Source organism: Stegodyphus dumicola, chromosome X1 (genome assembly GCF_044657685.1).
Source record: "Stegodyphus dumicola isolate Sdum_Otavi_A_Nest chromosome X1, ASM4465768v1".
NCBI classification, from domain to species: domain Eukaryota; kingdom Metazoa; phylum Arthropoda; class Arachnida; order Araneae; family Eresidae; genus Stegodyphus; species Stegodyphus dumicola.
Genome location: NC_140780.1, coordinates 137,178,403 through 137,205,611, shown reverse-complemented (window position 1 = coordinate 137,205,611; position 27,209 = coordinate 137,178,403). Strand labels below are relative to the sequence as shown.

Below are 27,209 nucleotides of genomic sequence, written 5' to 3'. Positions count from 1 at the left end.
ATGTATGTGTCGGTACGTTTGCACAGCGTTTCTGTTTAATAGTAAAAAAATCCAATTCTGATATGTTGGTCACTGTAACTTTAAATCTGTCTTGCATTTTTCCAAATGGGAATGTAATGCATTTGAGGCATTAACGTCCATTTTATTTCGGGCGGTTAACCATTCATGATTTCAGTTTCTTCAACAGGAAATATTATTGACATAACTTGAACGAATATGCAGCAGCTTAGCATGAAACAAAAACTAGATTTTCAAGCAATGAAATGATTTAATAAAATGCACTAAACTAAATTGTTTGCATTAACGTCTTATTTCTTGTGCAATACATTTACATAAACTATATAATTTATTGTACATCCATTTATTACACGTTATTATCATACAAACAAAATAGTTGATTAACACATATAATTGAGACAAGCGGTTAAAATCTGAAAGTTATATAAGCTTGAAGGCAAATGCGATCAGAAGGCTGCACTTCTTATTTAAATCTTTTACAGACTATTAAATTTTCGGAACGGGAAAAATAGAAAAGAATTGCTCGCTAGCCTGGAATAGAACAATGAATCTTCCAGTTGCCAACTAGATGTGATAATACTTACACCACGCACATGGAAGGAATGCTGTTCCTTAAAATTTTAGTAAATTTTTTAAATTACTTTTAAAGTAAATAAAATTTGTAAATCAATTTTTTAAACACAGTAAATTTTGAAAAGAAATAAAGTTATAAATTTTTTAATTAACAAATTTAATTAATAAAAAAACTTATTGCAAAAATATCGACAGATAAATGAAACTGTTAAAAAGAATAATGTTATTAGTAGTGGAAATGCTTTTCTGTAGGTCACTCATCGTTATAAGCACCCCCCATGAAATATAAATTATAGACTACAACTCCAGCCAATTACACCGTATAGTTTTCTTCTGAAATTTGATAAGAGAGTATTAGTGTCTGTATCACTGATGGTTTATGTACAACATAACTACGTGGCTGACCTTATTAACAGCACAAACGCAAAGTTAGATATGCTACCCTCATAATTCGCAGTTGATAAGCACAGTTATATTGCTTACAGATTTATGCTGTGCAATTTAAACTTCTGCGAAGAAATTAATATTCACAAGAAATCAAAACATTTTTGAGATGGGGTGACACAGAATTTCGTGATGGAGCTACAGTCATAGTCCGATGAATACTTTAAATTATTCTCGATAAAACATTCTTGAATAACAACAACCAGTTAAACCGGCGCAAAATGAGTCAGAAAATTTATAATACAGTATTTTAAGTAAGAAAGAAAAGCTACGGGCTTCCAGACAGAGAAGATCATGAAGTGCATAGAATGCAATGTGTATATTAGAGACGTTTTGTATAGACATTAGGTTTCTTGGAAGCAGGAAAGATGAAAAATTAGCAATCGCCTTCGCCGGGAATCGAACCACGGACATCTAGAATACCGGCCCAGCGTGCAGAACCACTACACCAGGAAGGCACGCTAGGAACGCGGAAGAAATACCTTATATACTCCCCTTTTTAAAGGGCGACTAGGGTTTTAGGGAAGAACCTAGTCGCCAAATCCTGGGTGGGGAGAAATCACCATCCACTACCCTTTTAGTTCGCACGCCACTGTAGAGACATTGGGATTTTTTTGGAGGCCGGAGGGATGGAAAAATGAGCAGCCGCCTCCGCCGAGAATCGAACCACTGACCCGGCTCAGCGTGCAGAACCACTACACAACGAAAGCACGCTAGGAAATCGAGAGAAATACCTTATAGTTTTAGTTGAACTTTATTTCTATTGGTTAATGAAATTTCTGGTTTGCAAAATTAAATCTAATTATTAATTAAAACACTTTTTTCCTGATGCAATTACATGCATCATGAGCCTTATATAAGACATATGACAGGGTTAGTTTTGTTCTCCTCCTATTCTTCCAGAAAACTCTAACACATTAATTTAAATGGATATTGATAAAGGAAGTCACACTCAAATAAAAGCAAAACTGCAAATCATTTATCTATGGAATCCGAAATTACGAACTGCAAACCCCCAAATTAAAAAATAGGACCTTGAAGAAGTAAATATTTAACATGTTTCATCAAATTTTTTTTTTTTTTTTTTTTTTTTTTTTTTTTAAGTTTTCGGTTTATGACAATTAGATTATTTTTCCCTAAACGAATAACGGAATATGTAACTAAATTCTGTAAACTGGGTGCACGAAATTATGACGTATTAATTTCTTTTTCGCTAACGAAATTGCGACGTATTTATTTCTCTCTAGCCCACCATAGCGGCATAAACATGAGTGATAATAATTGTTTATACCCTGAAGGTCACAAATGACAAAGCCGACTTATCGTCTCGTCGGTCGCCGAAGAGTACCCAATAAATATGTTAAATAATCAGGAAAAAAAAAACCTTTGTCAAAGTACACATAAATAAACAAGAGAAATATCTGATCCTCCTTCTCCGTTAAACTATAACAGTGCAGTCATTATAAAGTTCTGTTTTACTATACTTGACGATATTTCGTGGCGACATTCTTTCATTTTTATGTTATGATATAATCTTCTACATCTTCTATATCATCTTCTACTTTCTTAATGTAAAAATTTCAAAAGATTATCTGGGACTACGAAATATACAAATAAAATCGGACAGTATTTGCCGAATTTTGTAATAAATTAAAAACTTAAAGCAAAGATAAAAATCGAGTTTTTATTGCGAGTATTCTGCACCGCATGGTCCCATTCACACATCGCTGGTGGCTGCTTAATCCATTCGGCTGGCAGAGAGTATCGATCCATGACTATTATACCTCTATTCCTACGTTACATTCGCAACGTTCAGGCGTGTTGTTACGATTCCAGTTCTCTGAAATCATGACGTTTTATAGTTTATCCGTTAATGAATGAAAGAGAGGTTTATTTTTACTGTTCTCAATGCACGTTTAGAGGGGAGAAAAATTCAATTCACATTGCTCTGTAATTTAATATTCTGGGATTAACTACATCAGAAATATAATTACATATATTTCTTATTATTTTATTGTGAAAGAATGACAGAATTTATATAAAACAAACGAGTAATACTCGTATTCCTCAGACTGCATTGATAAAAATGATGCCTTGAGTATGACCTTTAATTTGACTACATTTAAGAGAACAGTATTTTGTATAGCTGCATACAGATAACTTGAGATACAGTTACAGAAGCTCAACAGAGATGACTTATGATTTAGCTGCGATTTGAAAAGGTAAATTCTATTGTTACATTCCACTTCGCTGGTTGAAGATGATGTGAATAAAATGAAAAATGTATACGCTTTCTACTCAAGACACTTTTTCTAGGTATGAAGGAAAGAAGGATTTAATCTTTTGGCTTTCTACCTCATTTCGAATTCACAACTTTATGTACCCCCATCCCCCGGTTCTAGAAGTTTCTTTTATTTGTTTAGTTTGATTTTATTACATTGTATTCCTTATTTTAAATGTGCAGCGAAGATCAAGGTCAATGTCTTGAATCTCTGTCTACTTTCTACTCTGAGAAATGATGTGATATTACAGCTATAACTGGAAGAAAATTTCTAAGCAAATGCCCCGAAGACTCCGAAGATGTCTGTATGATGCAACAAATTTAAGTAAAATCAGCGAAATTTTTAAAAAATAATAGGATTAGATAAAATAAAAAGTTCTGAGAGTTCTGATAACATCTGCATGAACAACATTAACTAGATTATTGAGCAATTGAATATTAACTACTAAACAATGAATTAAGCCAATATGAAGAAAATTGTACAAATTCAGATTAAAAAAATGAGAATATAGTTTTAGAGAAGAATTCACTACATCGTTTAAAGGAAATGTATATTTTTAATAATTTTTATTTATTTTAAGACTGTATAAATATCTAAAAGTTAAACTTTTGTCTTAAATTTTCTTCCATTTGAAGCCCGGTTTTATTAAATATGAGAAACTGAATAATGATTTTAGCTCACAACTTTAAAAATTTGATGTAATTGATTTAATAGTGCGAATTATTGCGAATAAATTGAATTTACGATTTCAGAGAGACTGCACATAATGAAGAATTCTTAGTGGCATCATTATTCCTGAAATTAAAAATATAAGTTAGCTATCAAAACTTTGCATAAAATTTTATTTTTCAGCATCTCGTTTGAGTTTGGAATAATAAGAATTCGTACGAATGTTGACTTTCAGCTGATATGTTACGGATTTGAGAGACCCGAGCATCATGCGTTGCCAAAATCACATTTTTGGCTGGAAAATATTCTTTGAAAAATTCTGTTTACTTAGGAAACATTGTGTATATCTTTACTCTTATCATTGTGTGTTTGTTTACTTGGGAATTACGTTTATCTTTCTCAGCAAAACACTGAATGCATTTTATATTAAAAAGAAGTCATCATGTTTACGAACAGTTTATTGCATATTTAAAAAGTTCTTGTAGAAAATATAATTTTATTAAATGAGTCCATAGGTCCCGACCATATCAGCTACGCACATATTTTTCATCATATAAATCAGAAGTTAAATCTGAATAATAAAATTCCAATACTCTGCAGAATGTTTTTAAGCTGCTCAGCGAAAATAACTAAACGTTTTTTTTAATTAAATGAAGTAATGAGTATTTTTAAGCAATTTTAAAAGGAATCTGTATCACTCACATTTTTTTTTTCCCGATTTCGTGAACACATGACTATAGTATAATGAAAATAAGAATTTTAAAGTTTTAACTTATTAAAGACTTAGAGTTATATTAACATAACTCGCAATATTTTATTAGCTTCTATAATCTTTGTAGCCCTTTTCTGTTTTTACCAGGTTACATTTAAAAAAGATTTATATCTTTCCATCAACTCTTATGTTATAGCGTTCTTTCTCTTGCAGAACGTAAGAATGAGATAATTACTTTTATAACTGGGAGCCCATCAGCAGCCGAACCATAAAGTCTCTGAACACTGGTAGTTCGGTCCCGGGCTCGAAGTCCGACAAACAGGCAGGCAGCATGGGCGCTTTCGTGGTTTTCGCCATGTGCAACGTGTATACGAGAAAAGTTCCCTTAGAAAGTTCTCCACGAAGGCATCCCTCCCCTTAGGCAGAAAGTCCTCAAGTGCTTTGCCGTAATCAAATAAACCAAGCCAAACTAACTTTTAGACCTGGATAGTACGTCTACGTAAGCAGTTTTCTAAAACAAAAAAAAAAAAAAAAACCTCCACCTGCTTTGGTGTAATCAGCTAAGCTAATCTATATTAGCAACAAAAAATGCGTGCTTTATTTGCAGCTGATTTATAATAAAATACTTCAATTCTTTTTTTAAAAAATTGTAGAGTCGTTAGGGCTTTCTTGGATCAGGATACATGAAAAATGTGCAATACACTTCCCGGGACTCGAACCCTCAACCTGTCGAATACGCATCGAGTATGCTACCAATTACACCACGAAGAAATGCGGAAAGGGATAAAATACCTTATAAGACAAACAAACGTTGCCTCGTCTTCAGCACTAAAGGCAACTCAAGATTATCTCATATGTTTCTAAAGTTTCTTACATGCAAGCAGAAATTTCTAGGTAAAGGGAGAATCAAGCATAACTTATTAAATTTAAAAATACAGTGAAGTTTATTAATAATCCTAAAAAAATATTGATTTATTTCTTATGTAAATTGGAGATTTCGTCAATATTGCTTTTCTCCAGACAACTGAATATTCTTTTACAACTTGAAGAAAAGAAATTAATGTCCTTTTAAAACTATAAAATTCTGCCTAATTACTTATAGGCATTAATTAAGGTTATCAAAATAAATTTCATTCATCTAACTCATTTTTATTATTATATTTGTACTCATTATTAAATAATTTTGAATTTATGTGAGTTTAAAAGTTTATCTTGTAAAATCCCGTTATTTTACAAATACAGTAATTAGACTTCGGGCCTCCACGAAAAGGAACTTTTAACAGACAGTCAAAAACCGTTTTTTCAACAGACAGGCAAAAAAATGGACAGACGTCTAAAAAACCTTTTTTTCAGTCTGTCCTAAGGTAAAAAAAAAGTACAAAGTATCGTTCATATGTTATAAATCAAGTAAAAGGAAGTATAAATACCTATTAAAGGTAAAAATTACATATATAATTTTATTAATTTATTTATTATTAACCGGTTTAATATGTCGTTATCATAAACGAAAAGGCGGAGGTCGGTTAAGAAGAAATCAATTGAATACAGAAATTTTCAATACGGTTGTTAGACATACCTTAACTTCTGATAAATGCATCTGTGACAGATACATGCTTTCGATAAAATATTCTAAATTTCCGTAAGCTTTAGTGGACACTTATAGGAAAAGTACGATTTTACAACAAAACCTTTTTGTGTACTCAAAACATAAGCTCATAGCAAAACCACACAATCAGCTTTTATGACAGGCTGCAAAATTCTTTCACTGCAGGTATGAAAAATTGTTTAAAAAGGGGTGGAATGAAAATCAAAAGACTGAGAAAAATTCGATTTGACTAAGTAGGACGACAACTGCATATAAACAAGTGTTATTTTTTAATTTGTTTTGAAAATAATGTTGAATAATTAATCATTAATTGTCATCAATGAATGCGAACTCATTGATGGTCAAATAATGAACACGAATAGTGGCATTTATTAATAACCGAATATAATTAAAAGTTTCTTCAATAAACTAGTAAATAACAATAAAATTCCCCAATATAGCAATAAAAAACTAAGTACACGTTAAAATTATCATTTAGTATTTCACTAATTAGGAATTAAAAAATGTTGTTTATGCAACATTCGTTGTTAATTCGTATACTCACTCATTTAAACGACATTTGAAGATATTCCTTATAATAAAAAATTGTATATTGGCTTAATCCTTATTACAAAATCTGCATATTGGTTTATTATGTAAAACTGTATATTAGCTTCATCTTAGTCATCATTTCATATTCATTTAAAAAATTACTCTTTAACTGTCGAGTAAAGTTTGAGTGGTAATGTAATGATAATTATCGCGAAGCATTCATTCAAAAGCTGGATCCTACGCGGACTCTAATTAAATGTGGATGCTGTTGAAATCCCCCTGCCTCTGCCTATTCACCATCTCTCCTTACTTGATTAATAAAAGAACGAGTGAAAAAACAGCTTGGATTAACTGGTCGATAAATGACTCTGGAATTGCCGGCTTGAGTAGAAATGTTAAAATTAGGCATGCTTGTTTCTCCCCCGCCTCTTTTTTTCCTCTTTTTATCCACAAAAAAGGAGGCAGTTTTATTTTGTTTAAGAAAATAAAAATTTTAATTAAATTACTCACATTAACAACTCAACTTGTTACAACACTTTCTTGCAGCACAATAAATGTTTTAGCATTATTTTTAAACAGACGTTTTATACAGCTGGCCTGTCCCTTTCCATAAAATTATTATTAAATAAATGCGAAACCTGCACTGAAATGTGTTTATATGAGATGAGTAAGCAGATGTAACTTCTGAAAATAAGACGGAAGGCCCTCACAAGCTTTATTAAAAGATTATTTTAGGATAGAGAAAGTATTAAAATTGTGATTTGTTAAGCATGGACTGAATGCCAGCACATACACATTTAGATAACGTGAGAGGTAACAAACTGTATTATTGAAAGAAGAAATTGATTATGATTATATGCGGTTTCGTTGAAAGGGGAAATGCTTATGCTCTTCTGTGATCAATAAGAAAAGATTAATGGCTTGAGGAAGCGCCGTTATACATTCCCATTTACCGGAATTTGTGGGGAGCTATCAACGCAAAGAGAATATCAACCTAATGATCTCTATATCCACGAATGTTATTAAAATGTTATTTACATTTTACAAAGGGTTAATCAGTAAGCGCATTTGACAAATGATTTTAGTGTTACTGGTAAATAATTTAAGGTAAATATCCGTTTCGATTTTGAAATAAATTCCATCAAATGCCACAATGAAATTTTTAAATCATTTTGCTATTGTTAGAACGTTTTAAATAATGTATTTAAAAATAAGGCTTTTTGAAACTACATAAAAAAATTTCGTAATTTACTTCAACGAAATATTAAACTTATGTCTTGTTTTTACATTCAACTCTCAATTAAATCAGATGAATTAACTGTGTTTTTAGGTAACCAGGCTTTGTCGAAAAAACTTTAAGTTTATTTATTACGGAACTGTAGCAAATTTACTATCATAAAGCATTAAACTAAAGCAAAATATCTACGGGAAACGTGAAAAAGAAGTAGAAATTTGCGTGTGATAACAGTGACAGCAGATGATGTCAAGTATTTATGAATTATTTTTATCAGCAACAGAAAATATTTGCAAATGTTTCTTTTCTATTCCGAATGAAAACAATAAAACAATTAATTATTTAATTGTCCCTAGTTTAGAATATATTATCATTGTTAAATTAACTTTTAAAAAATTGCTGAATCGTAAAATTTAATTATGTGCACAGACATTCATCTCGTGTCTCCCACTGACTTTATCGAAATGCAAGAGTAATATAAACAAAAGCATTGTTCTTTGTGTTTTGAAGTAGGTTCTTGTTTTGAATAGAGATTTTTAATTTATATAACCAAATGAACTTCTCCAAATCAAACTGCTTAAAAATACAAGCAAATTGTTAACAGTATTTTTCATTAATTATAATATGAGCTATTTCTCTTTCCTGTGGCTTTATTTAATTGCTGTCGAATTAACTATGATCTTGGTTTTGCTGTGGACATCATCACCGTATTAAACCGGTTAATCGGGATTTTACAGTATCATATAATTTTTAAAGCACATTGTATTGAACAGTTTTTTCATTTCCTAATATTACCCAAAATGTCTCATCAACCTTTTCAATAGCATTTATCTGTGATTTGCATCTGCCTTCAGAATACTGCTATTTATGGAGAATTACACTAAAGTTTGACTTGATTACATAATTATTATATAAATATATCAATTAATAATGTAAGAACTATTTGCTTAAAATGATTCGCTTTTGTTGGGCTGTCTGAGGAAATTGGCTCATATTTGCTCATATATAGCTTATGCCATAAACATGAAACAGCAAACCAACAGCAGTTACAGACTGCAGACAAAAACATTTAGAGGGTTACTTTTCCCGTTTTCCTTCAATATCCAGTCACACATTAATAGTACTTTTTGCGCGCATAAAAGTAGATATAAATTAATCTGCACAATATGGTTTGTGGGCGGCCCGCCAGTGTCCGAGCGGTAAAACCGCTGAACACTGGTAGTTCCGACCTGAGTTCGAATCTAGGCAAAAGGGCTGGCTGCATGGTTTTCCCCATGTGTAACTTGTATAGGAGCTAATTTTCCTTATAAAGTCATCCACGAATTTATCCTTGCTGTTAGGCAGCTAACCATAACGTGTTTTGCCATAATAAACTAAATAGAACCAAACCATATTATATCGGCATTCACAATGGGAATAAAACTTTCTCACTCTGTCTCTCCTAATTTTCTGAATTAATAAAGATAGAAAGAAAGTACAGAAGTTTCTCAATGATCAATGAGAAATCAATAAAGATTGCGGCTTTCGTTCACCTAAATGTTCAGTAATAAATACTGACATTATGGCTTTTCAACTCTCAAGGAAAGCGGATTGGTAGTATAATATTTACCACGGACATTTGATAAAATATGAGTTTTGAAAGAATAAACTTCTTTACAAAAGATATCTAATACATTTCAGAGTTGTCCGAAATCTTTTCCCCACACCTTGTTTGGGAAAAAGATAATCTGCAATATTTGGGATATTTTGCCTTACAGACAATGGAATTGAATTTTCCTTAAAGGCAATTGTTTTTCGTTGAACAAAGTTAAATGAAATATAAATAAGGAATGAAAAAAAGGAGATTTACTGTTAAAATTCTTTAGCTAAGTTTAGCAAACTTTGTTAAACGTGATTAGATTCAAAGAAACCTTGTTCACAAGTGGAAAAATATTCGAAGAAACTTTCAGGAGGGAAAACAATTGAAAGAATAGTAGAGGAAATCAAAATTAATATTAGCAGTGTAGCATTTATTATCTTTCTTATTTCTGAATCAATATTTGTGTTCTTTAACATGAAACTTAAAAAGTCTTTTAATTTATCACTTACACTTTTAATTTACACTTACAAACGATGTTATAACTTCCTAAGACTTCTGATTTGGTACCAAGTTCTTGAGAACAAAATAGCAAATTTTACTACTATGAACTAACTTTGAAATTAAATATAGATATGAGTTAGGAAGTTCCTAACTTCCTAACTCATATCTATATTTAGAATAACTCATATCTATACATAGAATGAAAAATAAAATAATAGTAACATTATTGAGATTGTTTTTTGAAAAGTGCAGCACGAACAATTTTTTTAATCTTCCTCATTCATAAAAGGAGAAAGGTCTCTGTCATTATCAGCAAATTTTAATAAACTCAGTTCATGGAACGAAAAGGTAGAGAAAAACAAGTAAGTGAAAGCAAAAAGTAAATAATGGAGAAAAGCCATATTTTGTTTATCCAAGAGACAAGACTTCACAAGAGGTGAAAGGCTAATAGAAATTGTTTGAGTTTTCTTGACCACGAATAATGAGAGATTACTATTCATCTTATAAAATCATTATTTAAATTAGACAGTTATTTATAATTTCAGCCATTACTATAACTTTTCCTTTGCGTTTCCTCACCAGTGGTGAATAGTATTTAGTTAGCATTCAAACTGAGGTTTTGGGATGTTAAGACACAGCATGTTTCTGATTTGCAAATGCACGATACGTTTAGCTTCTGTCAGCTTTGATAAGTTGTAATTATTTGGCTTTGCATTATATCGCTTCTGAAATTTGAATTTGGTGCTCCTGTAGAGTTACTGAGCCAGATTAGAGTAAGTAAGATCAGATTAGATTAGAGTAAGATTTAAATTCCATAGTCTTCGACTGCTATTTCACGTCCTAACTTTAATAGTAGTATCATAACGAGCATAGGTTGATTTTGTTAGCACAAAGTGCATTTGTGTTCTAAAGTCTGTTTAAATAAAAATAATTGTTTAAAACTTTCCAAATCTTTGTAATTACTTTCAGAAATATACATATTTCAAAAAAATGTTCGTTGTGAATTACAACAAAATTGACATCAAAAAGAAAATTTTAAAAAAAGTACTGTTCTATAATTAAGCTTGACTGAACGGTACCTCTAAACAAACACGCTTCCAGATAAGGAAAAGGAGAGTAAGAAACTTAAGATAACGTCATATTAAAGGTAAGTAATGATAAGAACGACGAAAGCATCTGCATCTCTTATTCAACAATAAAACTCATTTTTATCTGCTGGCCGAAGCATTCGTCTCAGCAATAATTTTTCCCCGGATTTGTAGATTTGAAAATGTCTGTCAGATATTGCAGAAAATCGAAATATGAATATTAAATTAACATTTTTATATCTTTATGAAGGGACTGAAAATTTTAAGACTAAAGAGTATTTGCTATTTAAGCAACGTATATTTAGAATGCTTATTGCGGAAAGGAGATAATCTCAATTTAATATTCTTTCAAATTTACAAGCAATATTTGGTATTTTGCACAAGTTTCAAATTAGAATGCTTATTGCGGAAAGGAGATAATCTCAATTTAATATTCTTTCAAATTTACAAGCAATATTTGGTATTTTGCACAAGTTTCAAATTGTTATCAACAATACCATTACTTAGGAAACTCAAGCACACACAAGCTAACATAAATTTACTAGAAATGACTATAAAATTCTTTGCATTTTGGAACTATCGCTGCAATTTTGTTTTGCTGCTGCTGCTGCTTATTCCTTGAGTAGGTATAAAGTTTTTATTATTTATACTAACGAGTTTGAATTAAACCTTTTCACGCTTTCCTTTTCCGGGCTTCTGTGTTCTATGGAAGAATAATCGTTCATATAAAGCCAAAATAACCTAAATTTTATTCTGGCTTAGTCTGCAGTCTGAATAATTATTCTCTACTAATTGATTATTTAGTCTGGTACTTCGAGAGAGGACAGAAATAAAAAGCTAGCGAAATATTAAGACTTATAGCTGATTGGTCTATCACCAAGATATTTACAGAATTAAATTATACTGACATTCTGAAATACCAGAAAGCTCAGACTACAGAATTTCGGGCTATAATCCAACATATCTCATAATACCATACGTTTATCTACAGCTGTAAACTTATCCTAAAAAGAGGTACACTAATAATTCACAAAATGAAGTTATAAATGGAATATTTCACTTACCGAACACGCTGATTTCCATCATAGCATGTAAAGGAACATTGGTATCCAGATGAGAGCTCAGTGAAAGTTCTCCCGTATGCTCATTTAGTATCAACATGTTAGCATTATTTCCGGAGATAAACCTGTAACGTAGTCTATCTGTAACATCAGCATCATAAGCTGGAACTTTTCCCACGGGACTTTTGGGAAAGTGGTTCTTATGATGATTGAAAATAATTAAAAAATCTCGCAGACGTGGTGCATTATCATTAACATCAGTCACCCAAATGTTTACTTCAACATCATTCCTTAGAGGAGGAGACGATGCTCTGACTATTACAACATACTTCTTTTTACTAGTTTCATAATCCAAGTGAGTTTTCGTTAATAATTCTGCATATCTGCCATTTCTAGATATAAGGCTAAATTTACCTGCATCAGGCCCACCAACAATACTGTAAAGAATTTCAGCATTGGGTCCTTCATCTGGATCTACTGCCATAATTTCCCCAACTAATGATCCAATTGGACTATTTTCAGACACAAACATTTTGATGATATCAGTGTCAAATCGTGGAGGATTATCGTTTACATCTTCAACATTGACAGTGATACTAGCTGCAGAAGAAAGTGGGATTACACCTCTATCTACAGCATAAACAATTAAATGATACTTAGGCACAGATTCACGATCCAAAAGATGATTTGTTCGGATTATACCAGATGTTGGTTCAACTATAAATGCTCCATCACCATCTTCTCCACCGCTAAATGTATATCTCACCTGACCATTAAGTCCAATATCTTTGTCTGAAGCAGACACTTGAAGAACACTTGAACCAACCAGAGTATCCTCCCTTACCGAAGCAATGTAGGAACTATCACCAAAGATTGGGGTGTTATCATTTACATCTAAAACTTCTATTTCTACGTTGATTGTATCCGATAAACTTGGAGATCCATGATCTTGTGCTGTAACAATTAAAATAAATCCTGGTGTCAGCTCTCTGTCCAACTTTTGAGATGTTATTATGGCACCTGTTGTAGCATCAATTGTAAATTCTGGATTGTCTTCCAAAAAATAGGAAATACGGGCATTTTCTCCAACATCTCCATCAAAAGCTTCAACTACAAGAACAGTTGTCCCAATAGGGGCATCTTCAAGAATACTTGCTGTATATGGCACTTTATCGAATACTGGACGGTGAGTATTTGCATCTGTTACATTTATATGAACTGTAGCTGTATCTGATCTTCCACCAGTATCTGTAACTTTTACAGTCAATGTAAATACTTTTTCTAGTCTGTAATCCAATGGTTGGGCAACTGAAATTAAGCCTTCACTATTCTGATGTATGATATTAAAACGTCCACGGTGATTGCCGTTACTAATATGATATATAAGACGAGTTTCTTCATCGCGATCTGTGGCTGTAACTCCAATAATGGGAGTACCAGGAGGGTCAATCTCTGATACTGTTGCTTCGTAAACTTTTGGATTGAACACAGGGTCATTATCATTGACATCCTGAATGCGAATTATAACTGAGGCTGTTGAAGATCTGGACGGGGAGCCCCTATCTTTGGCCATTACTTCGAAGTCAAAAAATGAATTCTTTTCTCTATCAAGCTCATTAGTCGTTAAAATCCATCCAGTTATTCGGTCGATAGCGAAAGGTATGGGTTGTTCAGTAGGCACAAGAGAATACATTATTTCGGAATTTGGTCCATCATCAGCATCGTAAGCTTGTACTCTCAGTACGGAATGTCCTAATGGAACACCTTCCGAGACCGATTCTTGAAAAAGAGATGTATAAAATTTTGGGTTGTTGTCATTTGCGTCAAGCACTCTGATAATGACGTTAGTCGTGTTTGAACGTGATGGCTGACCGGCATCTTGCGCTCTAATTATCAGCCTATAGCTTCGTACAACCTCATAATCCAAGGGAGAAATGACAGAAATTTCACCACTTTGTGAATCAATATTGAAATGGCCTTGAGTATTGCCACCTATTATTGAGTAGCGGACAGCAGAATTAACACCCAGATCTCTGTCTTCAGCTCTGACAACAGCAACGACTGGTCGAGATGTAAAGTCAATATCTTCAGGTACATCAATAAAATAGGTTGTTTCAGTAAATTGTGGATAATTATCATTATCATCTAGGACAGCTATCTCAACAGTTGCGAGAGCAGACCTTCTTTCAGGATCTTTACCAAAATCCGTTGCTTGAACTAAGAGAGAGTAAAATGCTGTCATTTCTCTGTCAAGTTGTTTTCCTATTGTAATAATTCCTGAATATGGATCAATGTGAAATACATCGTTATCACCTAACGGATTTAAAATACTGTATTCTAATTCAGCATTTTCCCCTACATCTTGGTCAGTAGCTCTGACAGTAGCAACAATTGAACCAACTGGACTCGTTTCTCGCACCGAAGTTACGTATGTTGCTTGTTCAAACACTGGAGTATGGTCATTACGATCGGTCACAATCACCTGAAGAGTAGTAGTCCCAGTGGAATGGGGCAACCTGTTATCAACTGCTGTTATTCTAAGAAAATGAACATTCATAAATTCACGATCCAAATGCGTTGTGGTTCTCACCTCCCCACTATTTTCATCAATTTCAAAAAGCCTTTGACTGCGTGAATCCACAGCAGCATGCAATGCATAAGATATTGCGTCTCCATCAGGATCGGAAGCAGTAATATTTATGACTGGATAACCACTTTCTACTTCCTCTGGGACAAAAGCTTTATATAAAGGTTTTTTAAACACTGGAGGTTGATTTAATGTAGCCCTACGTAGCCTACCGTGAGTTAAAAATTCTCGGACATTCTGAAAAGATACATGCTGAAAGTGCAAGCGGACAGAATGAGTATACAATCTATCACTACAAAAAGTTAAAAACTGGAATTCTATTATCCAATTTTGAGAAAATGAACATAAATCACGATTAGCGACTAGTTGAACACCATTTATTTCGATGGAATATGAATCTTGAACCGGTTGCCGGTAAATAATATCGCATCGCTTTAGCTGCGCGAAAGGAATAAAAGAATCTAAACTTAAAATTTCCTGACTTTTTCTCCAACAGGTACTAAATACATCTGGCAATGAATTATTCAAATGTATGTCATTGTCGATATATATCACAGCTTCAAGGAATGGTACAGGGCGGCTATTATACGCTTTATCGTTGCATGAGGCACTTCTCAGATGCACACTTACAGGAATGCTGACGTATTGTACCACAGGTAAACGAGAACGATTTACAATCGAGCCAACAAAAAATTGGAAAGGACTATTTACAGTGTTATTTCGAACAGAACCATCATGGCAAGGGAATGCTCGTTTTAAGTACAGTTCTCCTCTTTTTGATTCAATGTGCACAAAACTGGATGGTGAAGGAAGAGATGAGGATTCTATGAAATACCGTCTATCTCCGTGGAGGCTACAGTTAAATAGCATATAACCTGCCTTATTTTCATTACTCGAAAGATATATTTCAAAAGCTGCAGTCTCTAACAAGCATAACATAGCAAAGAAGCCTGCGAGCCGGCAGAGATCTGCTTTAAGATAAAACGTCGGAGATCTCATCGTTAGAACTATATCAGAATTCTAGACAGACGTTTTATGGTCCGAACACAAACAGAATTACATTCAGCCATTACACCAGAAGAGAGAAGCTCTCTTATTTGTCCAAAGAAGAGAAATCCGCATCAACAACTGACCCACGCCTGCACCATTTCACATTCATTACCGAAAAGGCATACGCGGCGTGCTTCGCGACCGCTCTGGCTGGATGCGAATGAATCGGTCTTTGGTCGTACTTATGTAGAAGGAGAAAATTCGCGCCGTCGCCAAAGCGCGTTCGGGGAATGGCGCCAAATCTTCGCTGCTGTCAATCTCACAACAAAGTTTGCTCCTAAGTAATTTATGAGCAAAAATTTTAATATACCGCTCAGGAAAGTTTAACGAAACAGACACTAATGCGGGAAGAGGGGGATATATTTTAAATAATCAATAAATGCTTCAGTTTAGTTTTCAATGCATGCAACCCAGAAAAGGAAAAGAAGATTAAACTCGGAAATAAATAATCGATTACTTTTAAGCGTAATAATATTGAGAAAATTATTAAAAAAGATACCTTTTACCTATTGTTATGAAAGTATGACATAAGAATGATAAAACCTTTTGATAAATATCACTTTAAAACGTCTCTTATATTTTGTAACTTAAAATAGTTTAACTTTTCTTCCTATATTTAGGTCTCAATATATTTCGCTTAAAATATATATGGTTTTAACATGCAGCTATGTTTAAATAATATTTGAATAACGCTAATGATAAGTATAATTACATACATATATATATACATTCCTCCAAGCAATCAAAAATATAAATATGTATTAGTGATGCTAAAAGATGCAGTCAAATTTAGAGATGAATTATAGGTTAAAACTGTAAAAAATAAATTCTTGTCATAAGTCATGAAGCATCAGATAAGGGAAAATTAAAAATCATATTTTCATAAAAATAGAAATAAAATAAATTAATATCCTTTTATATTCATCACTTTTTTGCAACATCTTATAATAATATTCTCGGAATAAGATAGAATATTGAACTAGTTTGGAATTAAATTAATTTATTCTTTTCGGTCTTTCAGGTATTATCTTGCTAAGATTTTTATGTAATTTTATTTCTACTTTCTTAGGAGCATTTCCAGGCTTTTACTGTTTTAATTTTGTACGATAATCTTTACATTTCTGCACAGTGGTTACTATATTTTGATTCCAAAGAAGAAGAAGTTTTCCAAACAAACCCGGTATTATTTTTTTCTTTTTGTGACGGTTTAATATGGGATTTAGGTATTTGCTTAGGATTATTACTACTAAAAAACTATCACTACTTAAAAATTGACACAGATTTAAAAAAACGCGAGTTTTGAAAATTACGTCATGAAAAAGATAAATTAGACTTCAAATGATGTAGTATCTCATTGGTGAAAGGTAACAGTTTCCTTTGTTCCTATCATAACTGTTAAGAGCTTCTACATATGATATTTTTACCAAAAAAGTATTAAGTTTTCAGACTATGCCAATAGAAAAAACGTAATATTAGACTATTAAGATAAAGTATAATTTAAGGTAAAGTATACGAGATCTATCTGCCTAACAAAAGAGATGCCTTGGTGGAGAACCGGACCTTTCTACGGGAAATTAACTCAATTTCATGTTACACATAGAAAAAATTATGAAAATTCCTACGAAGCTAGCCTGTTCACTGGGGTTTGAAACTTGGTCGAACCAGCAGGGTTCAGTGACCTTACCACTTAGTTGTTGGTGGACGAAGAATGTAGCAAAAGCAAATAAGTTAGTAATGCAGAAGAAAAGTATTTATTAATCAAAAACCGCGCTTTTCTGAGTAGTGTATGCCATTTTCAAACACACTTCTTGTTTCACAAAAAATTTACTTGCACTAGCTTTAAGAGAATATTAGGAGTAATTCGAAAATGACAAAGAAGTTAAGCACTATCTGGTTAGGGGCAAGGATGCCTTCGTAGAGGACTTCGTAGAGGGATGCCTTAATGGTGGAATTGTTAAAGAAATATGTCTCATATTTATGTTGCATATAGAGAAAACTACACAAACATGGATGCAGCCAACCCCGTTTACCGGAACTTCAACCCAGATTGAACTGCCAGCTTTTATTGGTCTTATCCCGTCGTGAAACAGTTTTAAAATTCTTCTCACTGTATGAATTCTGATGCAATAGTTTGCAGACCTTTTTTCTCCTCTTTCATCTAACTCTTAGTGTTAGAAATCTTCAGCCGCTCATTGTCAGCGATTTTCTTACATTTAGTACCTTAGAACTCACAAAATCGTTACGTGCAGCATACAATTTTGCAATTTCTTTATTTTTTTTAATTTTAATTAAAATTCAAATACTGATTCTGAAACCAGCGGCATCTCTCAGAGCATGCCTATAAATTTGAAACTATGTAAGAAGCATTTATTATTTTTTTAACTCATTCGTATAGTAAAATTTTTATAAATTACTTTAAATATACATAGATTGCGTCATTGAATTTATTTGAATCAGAAATTCAAAAAAGTACGAATTGTGCGTTGCTATGCCTCTTCTCTAATTCTGCCCCTGCATGCTACCTATATGCCAGCATCATTAATGAAATAACATATTTCGCGAAAACAAAGGGAAAACTTTATCCATCCTTTTCTTCCGCAACGTTAAATGGATGACCAGTTTTTCTCTAGTTGATGCGCCTCAGCATAGCATTCAAGTAGGAAGAAATCAGTGTTTGTTGTTAGCACTGAATTTAGCATAATTTATATCACGTTTTAGAGATTATTATTATGCAAAGGCGAGTTTTTTTCTTTCGAAATTTACACCTAAATTTAACCTTGTTTATTTTTAAAAGCTGGCTTATTGTAATTTTTTTCCTGGGCTTTTTAGGGAATTCCAAGTGATAATTCATTAAATCTGTAATAAATTTCTGTATTTCTATAATAAAAATCTGTATTTTTCTGTAATAAAAAGTGAAGCTCCTTTTTATTTTATTTCTTCCTTTCTACAATAAATTTTCTACAATTTGTGAAAGCCACTTTTTATAAAAGTGAATCTCCTTTTTATTATAGAAATTTGAATCATAGCTGAAGATGAAGCAGAGGAGCATTTAAAGGACTTAATACGGCCTATATTTCGATTCTGATCATGCTCTTAAAAATACAAATTATTCTTAAATGATGAAACTTAATGGGCATGTGCAGTAAATGTAAAAGTAAAAAATACGAGACATACTCAAACTGCATAATGCAAGGAAACTAGTTAATTAATAGTTTATAATATTAATGAAATGTTTTCTTTTTTTAATGTTATCGTTTTCTCAAGTAAAATCCTCGAATAAAAAAAGGCATCTCTATTCTAAGGCAGAGAACCTTTGCATCCTTTGCTATAATCTAAACAATCCAATCTCTCAACTTAGACAGACATCTTCCTTGACAACCCATATTCAAATGCATCAAACCAAAACTTATAATACGATTACACAGGTAACAGACTTTAATCTTTAATTATGTGCTTATTATAGAGGAAACAGACTTTGATCGCTGATTGTATACAGTCAACTTTCAATTAACCAGATGCGGTTTATCCGAAATGCGGGTTTGTCTAAAAAATAAGGGTAAGATTCTAAGCTAATTTAAGCTAAGTTATTGCTGAACCATAGGAAAACTACTATCACGAGCCATCAAAATAAAGCAAAATTTCTCCGAGAAATACAAAAAGAAGAAAAAACTGCGTGGGGAAACAACAATGATAAATGAAGATGCCACAGTATTTAAGAAATCGTTATATGTATTTCTCTCTTCTTGGCATATCTTCGTGGAGTGGTGATCTGCACGCTGGGCGCGTATTCCAGAGGTCCGTGGTTCGATTCCCGGCAAAGGCGTTGCTAATTTTTCTTTTCTCCTGCTTCTAAAATACCTAATGTCTCTACATGTTTTTATACACAACGGTACATATTTTAACTGTACACAATCCGGAAACGATACATATTATTACATCATCCTTTAAAAATAAACTGCTAAATCATAAAAATGAAATCAGCTATTATTCTTCAGTTTCCCATTGATTTCTATCGAAATGCAAGAATAATATGAACAAAAACATCGCTCTTTCTGTTTTAAAATGTTTTTTTTTCCTTTGAATGAAATGAATTTGATAGAATTTACTTGACCAAATCACCTTATTCTCCAAATTAAATAGCTAAAATATGCAGGTAAATCGTTAATAATACTTATCTGTTGATTATAATATGGTTTACTCCTCTTTTTGTGTGTGTGTGGCTTTTTTAACTGTTGTCGGATTACTGATGCGCATCCTTTCGGAATTAGCTCAGTTATTTGGGGTCTGCTGTAATTATACAATTTAAATGTTTCGCATAATACATTTCCGGTCTTTTCTACACTTTTATTTCGCGTTCCAGAATGCTATCAGAGTTACCAGTGCAGAAACCAAAATTATGAACAGGATTTTTCCAGATAATTTCTGTTCTCACTTAGTATCAAATTAATCGTATGGATCTTCTGTATTGTTTTTATTTCTGTAGAGCTACTCACACATTTTACGTAAAATTTTAGTTAAAGCTTACCTTCTTTCTTGGTAGTTGAGGTTGGTGGCTTAATAAATCATTTATCTCTTCTTTCGCATTATAAATGCATTTATCAATTACTACTTCGTTGCTGAATATTACTTTGCCATTTTAATGTTTCTCTTGCCTTTAATTTGGAATGCAGCTTCTAGGTGCTTGGTAAAGTATTTATTTTACATGCTGAATATTGTTGCATTCGCAGATATGAATATTAAATTTTACAGTCTAGGGAAAAGTTATACTTTATCCTGAATAATCAAAAACCACATATAAAAAAGTACTATGCTGTATATGAAAGGGCTTATTTGGAGTTGCAATGGCTAAACAGTTTCTCACATACTCTATAAATAACAGTAGACCTAAATGCAGTAAGTAACTGCTTACATTAGATTTATAGTTTGCATATTTGCTCTCATGTTGCATCGGAAAGGTGGTCAAATGTCATATTAATAGGAGACACAAGTTATTCAGGAGCAGCGGCTGGAATTTTAATTAGATACATATAGCCAAAACATTTGAATTATTTTAGTAAATGCATGACTCTAGTTGAAAAACATGTATAAAAAGATAAACAGAATATAACGAATAATGATTTTATTACATTTTAAAAAATACAGGGATCCTCCCTGAAACGACTGCCCATGATTCAAGAAGATTTTGTTCTTCTTTGAAAGTGATTGTCTTAGAGAAACTGACTGTCATTGTTGGCGATATTTTCTTAATGGATTTACTCTAATCGATACACTTGGAGCTGTTAATAAAAGGTAATGAAGTAAAAGTGAGATGTATCAATTTATTTATGATCTTCTGTATCCTAAATATACGTTCTGTAATTTACATTGAATTTTGCTTCTGCTTGAGATTTATTATTATATTTAGTCTTTACTTTATCATTTACTAGTATTTCTCTACTTAAGAGTATTTCAGACTTTTAATTTACTAATTCAAATTTCTTGGTCATTGGGGATACACTCAAATTATTATCACGAATTGCTGTACCATTCAGAGATCTTATTTTTATTCTTGTATCCCTTTAGGAATCTAAACAACTTAATTCAACATTCTTAATCTATTTTTAATCGCTAGATTATGACTGCAGCTTTCAGCCAATAGGATATAATTCGTTACTTATGGTTTGATTTGTTTTTTATTTCATTTCATAGTTTGTTATTACCATTGTATTAGCAATTTAATAAATTAATCATAAAGATAAGTAGCAAATAATGCAGAAAAACATCATAGGAAAAGTTTTATGTTATTTGTATTTAACATAAAACTTTGTATAACTGTATGTTGTTTTATGTTATTTGTATTTGTTCTTTTCAGGAATACTTTATACGAAAGACAACGAATAATAGTTTAAGATGCAAAAGACAGAGTCCATGTCTATAGTAAACTTCGATGATTAAAATACTTATTTGATTTTTGTCATTTATCAATCAATTCCTTTACTAAGTCTCAACTCGATAAAATAAATCAACCATCTTACTGATACCAACCATTTATCCTACTTTTCTCCAACTTCTTTTGTGATAGATCGTTAGTAGCATCTACCGCAAGTATACGTGTTTTAGTTATCAGTTTTAAAATAAACACGATTGACTTGAAGTATCTCAAAAACAGAAAAAAAACTGCTTTCGGAGCCATTTGAATACTGGTTTGTAACATACTGCTAACTGATTAAACAGAAAATGGAAAAAAAGTACTAGTATGAACTGTTTAGTAAGGTAATGAATTATTCAAATGTACTCGTATTATAGTCTCGTGTCACATACAAGACTTTAACATAAATTCCAGTACGCTAAGGAAATAATAAAATGTATGTTTCGGAAACGTATAAAGAACCATGTTAAATAAAAATAGTTTTTCTGTTGGAGAAGCATTTCTTTATTTATTTAGTACTTGAAATATTTTAGACTGATACAGAAATTGAAACGTTTTGGTGGTCGCTAATGATTATATTTGATGATCTCGGTCGAGTTAGAGAATCGTTTTGTCAGAGAAAGTAATAGTTATCATTAGCGAGGCTTTTATATTCTCAAAAATATTGGTTACCGTTAGAAGTGGCACCACGAGATGTTTCGCTGTTTTAAAACTCTAATGTAACTGCATTGTGTTGCAAAGCTACAAAATCTAATAAGCAGTTTATTGAGACTGTACTTAGTTTGTCTGGGCAAAGTAATAAAAGCTGATATAGTTCACAGCGAAACAGCAGCCTATTTTCTAGTGGCATTGGCAACACTGTCTGAAATCGATGGCACATTATTAAAATATCTTCCCTATGGAGCTTAGAGTCAGGCATATGATTTCTGAGTATTCTCAACATTAAAAAAAGAGGAGAGAGGAATTGAAAAATACCACGACCGCAGTTCTAAAGAGGATATCAGAAAACACTATGTTTCATCCTTTGAAATGTTAATAAAATGTTTTAAGATGTTATTCAGCGTGAAAGACTCTTCTTATGCTTTTGTCCCGAAGGGTGAGTCGACGCCTTTCCCAGATTCCTGTGAAAGACTACTCTGAAAAAGAATAAAAAACCAATAGGATAGAGTCATTTGGTTCTGGATATAATAATCCGTCTTAGTCTTTTGAATCAGCTTATGTATTTCAAAATTAATCAACTTATTATTAAAGAGCCAGCATTCTGGCTGTCTACTGCATAATACTCTCAATTTCGAAGCATTTGTCAATCGACAAAGCACCTACATGGATAACGTTATCGCGTACAAAAGTTAAATGGGTGGGAGACAAAACTTCTCTGAAAATATCTTTGATAAGGCTTTAAAGGGAACTTATCCCTCCACACTAAAGCAGTCAGGGAACCTCCTTAAAATTCGCATCTAAATTTTGAGGGCTAAGTGGGGAAATTTACGTCTGACTAATCATGATTCCAAATAAACTATCATTCCCCTACCTTTACAATAGTCAACTTGTCTGATATTAGACTGTAGATTTCGAATCTCTGACTTTCTTCTAATGTGAAATAATCAGAGTTGGAGCTTCGTTTTGATTCATCTCTAGAGGAAACTGTAAACTCACTGATCCTTGGGGCCACGCCTGAGGCTGACTACATCTATTCTGACCGGCACTTCTAAGAGTACACGATTTGAAGACGCAGACCATTGACCTTTTGACGTAAAGACACATGTGCTTTACTATTTAGCTTGGTGTTGTGGCTGTAAGTAAATATTATTCTTTAATTGAAGACTCTCGTCTGTGCCGTGCACCCAAATTACCGTCTTCTCATCGATTTGTGTTTTTTATCAGCTATCTGACATTTTGGTCGCTGCTTTATTTGCCTGGAACTGTTCCTGAGAACAGTCAACAACAACAACTTGCATGCAAATATTCAATCATTTCGGCATGCAAAAAAACTCGCTTGCTTGCACAACTTTCATGCAAATATTCAATCATTCAATCATATTTCTTTAGTGTTGTTTCAGTAACTTGAGACAGCTCTCCTTCCAGTTTTTTCCATGTTAATGAGTCTTTGAAACGATGGTGGAGAACATATTTTCTACAGATAGTCATATTTAAGTTCTCCAATCTCGTCTGGAAGCGGCATAAATACATGTCTGAAGTCACATTGTCAAACAAAAATGAGAAAATACATAATAAAAATACTTTTCCAGATTATCGAATAATATTATTTTAGTGCTTAAAATTATTTAATTAAAAAACAGCATAAAAAAGGGTTAAAATTACACGTTCAATTTGCCCTTTAAACTTTGACTTCCAGTGTGGAAAACAAAAACTTCCGGTCTGTCTGTAGAGACATTAGGTTATTTGGAAGCAGGAGAGATGAAAAAGGAGCAATAACTCGCCGGGACTCGAACCACGGACCTCTCACGAGCGTGCTGACCACTACACCACGAAGGCATGCTAAGAAGGCGGGAAAAATACCTTATATGTCGTCTGTCAGAAAAACTGGTATATCTCCACTTCTAATCAACATATCAAGAAACGAAAGTTGGTTTTGATAGCTAAGAATGTGGCCTTAAAAAAGTTAAATTAAAATAAAAACTGAGATCTTTAGCCAAAATCGGCCTTTTGAAGGAGGTCGGCAAGAACAACTAAAGAACTGTATTTATCCAAAGCTGAGATTCGATTACTTTTCTAAACATAGTTCTTACAAACAGATATTTGTTTACTTCGGCTTATATACAACAGAGATCAATTTCAGCCAGTAAAAATTTAATTTATTCGTGGTTAAATGTTTGAAGCTCTCTTATTGATACTTCAACTATATACGACTGCTATAGTTACCGCACAAAACGTAATATGTTTAATTTTGTTTACAGAATAATTGGGAGAGCGGTTGAAACCGAAAACTTGCAATTTAGAATATTATTTTGATACGAATGAATAATTTTTTATGAAAGCCTGCTGTGTTTAACCTACAAATTTCAAACAAAAACGTGAGAATCCAAAGAACACTGTAACGAAGAAATTGAACGAGCGAAAAAAAGTACATTCACAAGCTATTTAGAAAACTTCCTTATTAAGCGTGAGCACAGATGTGATGGGTTTCCAGAAATTTAAATAATAGAAAATTTGCAAGACATATTTTTTCAAATCCTGAACTCCTTTCGGAAATCTAGAAGATACATGTTTAACTGAATTAAAATACGTTATGTCGTGACTTCTCTCACCTGTTTGTCAATAGCATCAGATCAAGTCAAAGAATTTTATTGAGACTAAGAGGCAAGAATTGCAGCCTGTCGTTTAGGCATGGTAAAATTTTGCTCAGCTCCTTCCCAGTTATGGGGAAAGAATCCCCCAGAAAACGGATCTGAGGGTCTCCCACCCATCTTCCCTTACCACCAAACTACTCAATAAGACATTCGTTTCGACAATATTTAAAGTGCCCCCCATGTCGCAAAGATACTAATGCACTTACAAATGCCCTTGCCTTCTCTAGGATTCGAACTCGGGCTCAAAGTTGTAGCAGTCTCCTGCTCGGCTGCTATGCCAACAAAGCGGCCTAATTAAAATAATGAAGGCAATAATTAATAAAAAATAGAGGAGAGTAATGCAATGAAGGTACATTTAATTTATTTTTATTAAGTTCTGACGTTGTTGTAAGTAGTGAGAGGAAGCTATCGAAACGAAAATCAGAGAATTTAGTGAAAGTGACATTAAAAAATGTGTTTGCTTACTTTTAAATTTGTAAGTAATGTATTTTAAATCATTTAAAATAATTTTAATTGCGTTAAAATAGAATTTAAGGCATCTCGAAATTAAGTCAGAATTTTAGGATGTCTTGCCCCAATGTGACATTACCTACCTCTCAAAGGGATGATATAATGCTTTAATTTGCTTGCATCGGTAAGCAGTAAAAAATCGAACATTTAAAATGAGAATTTCCCACTTCCCTTTTCCTAAAACAAAAGTAAATTCAAATTTATATTTCTTTCTTGAATATACGACTTTGAGTAAAAATAACGATTTAATTTTGGCCACTTTGTAATTTTAATCGTCAGTGCAACTAATAATTTGAAATCTTGATATGTAATTTTAATCATCAGTGCAACTAGGCCCCATTCCTGGATAAGGTTGCTTAATTTTAGGAGAACGCTTTGGGTTCTAGATGTGTTTGCCGCAGATTCTTTTGTAGTCATGAAAAGTGTCAAGAATTTTGCAAAATCTGAAAAACATCAGTTTTGTCTCCAAGTAAGTTTCCAGCAATGAATAGAAATCTGGGATTTGAGCTATGCTTCATGCATCATCAGAGATAGCTTCAGAATGAGTTTTATGTGATTGAAATTTATTTTTAAAAAAAAAATAAAATTCAGACTGTGAATATTCGCTTGCGGGACGTTCTCTTTCTTCTTCTGCCGAAATGACGAATCTGCCTCTTTTACTTTTTAATAAAAAATTTCATCATTCACTTATATTACTTATTTATCAGCATAGCTCATAATTCAGGTATGAAAGTCTGATCCAGTGCCAAAATTAATCGAAAAATAGGCAAACTTTTCAGACTGATGGCATGAAGTGCAATCATATGAAAAATGGTCACTAGACTGTAAAGATGGAAATTTTTTAACAATGAACATTCAGCATACTGTTTTTTATCGAAAATATTCGTTTTCATTACGATATTACGAGTGAGGGTTAATTAATTGTTTAAAACAAAGCATGAGAAGCCTATATGTGTAAGGGCAGGGATGACTTTGTGGAGGGCTTTCTAAGGAAACCCGACAGGTATTCACGTTTCACATACGAAAAGCTATAAAAACCCATACAACCAGGTAGCTTATTGAGACTCGAATCCGAATCCAAACACCAGAGTTAAACTTTCTTATTCATTCTGCCGATATTGGACCAAATGGTGTAGTTTTAAAGGGTGCTTTATTTTATTCAAAATAATTAACGATCCATCACTTTGCTAGACAAGATCTATCGCTTAACCTATCAATTAATCCAGTCCAGATTGTTTGCAAAAAGCAATCCCTAGAATTCAAACCCCGTTTTATATTGTTTAAAATCATTAGTTATATTTCTTTAATTCGAGCTCAAGGCGCACGCAGCTTTCAGTATATCTTCACACTCTTTGGAACAAACATTTAATTTGGAAACAACCAAGCTTTATGCACAGTTATAAAATATGAGGAAAGTTAGTAAAAAAAAAGTAGAAATATGAGTTTTGAAGAATTTGAAATTAAAGTTTTTTATATTAAATATAATAAAATGTATAATTAAAAAACTGAGTAATACGTACTCTATACCTGCTACATTATCAAGAA

The 27,209-nt window shown here is 32.6% G+C and overlaps 1 protein-coding gene across 1 annotated transcript in view; it reads right to left on the bottom strand.

Annotated features, from left to right (window-relative positions):
* Positions 1-16,065, bottom strand: part of LOC118198304 (protocadherin-like wing polarity protein stan) — a 187,121-nt gene extending 171,056 nt beyond the window's left edge. The window contains exon 1 of the mRNA XM_085807976.1: positions 12,302-16,065. Within this exon, the coding sequence (XP_085664102.1) occupies positions 12,302-15,884 (3,583 nt within the window). The 5' untranslated portion in view covers positions 15,885-16,065. The remainder of the gene's footprint in view (positions 1-12,301) is intronic.
* Between the last annotated feature and the right edge of the window lie 11,144 nt (positions 16,066-27,209).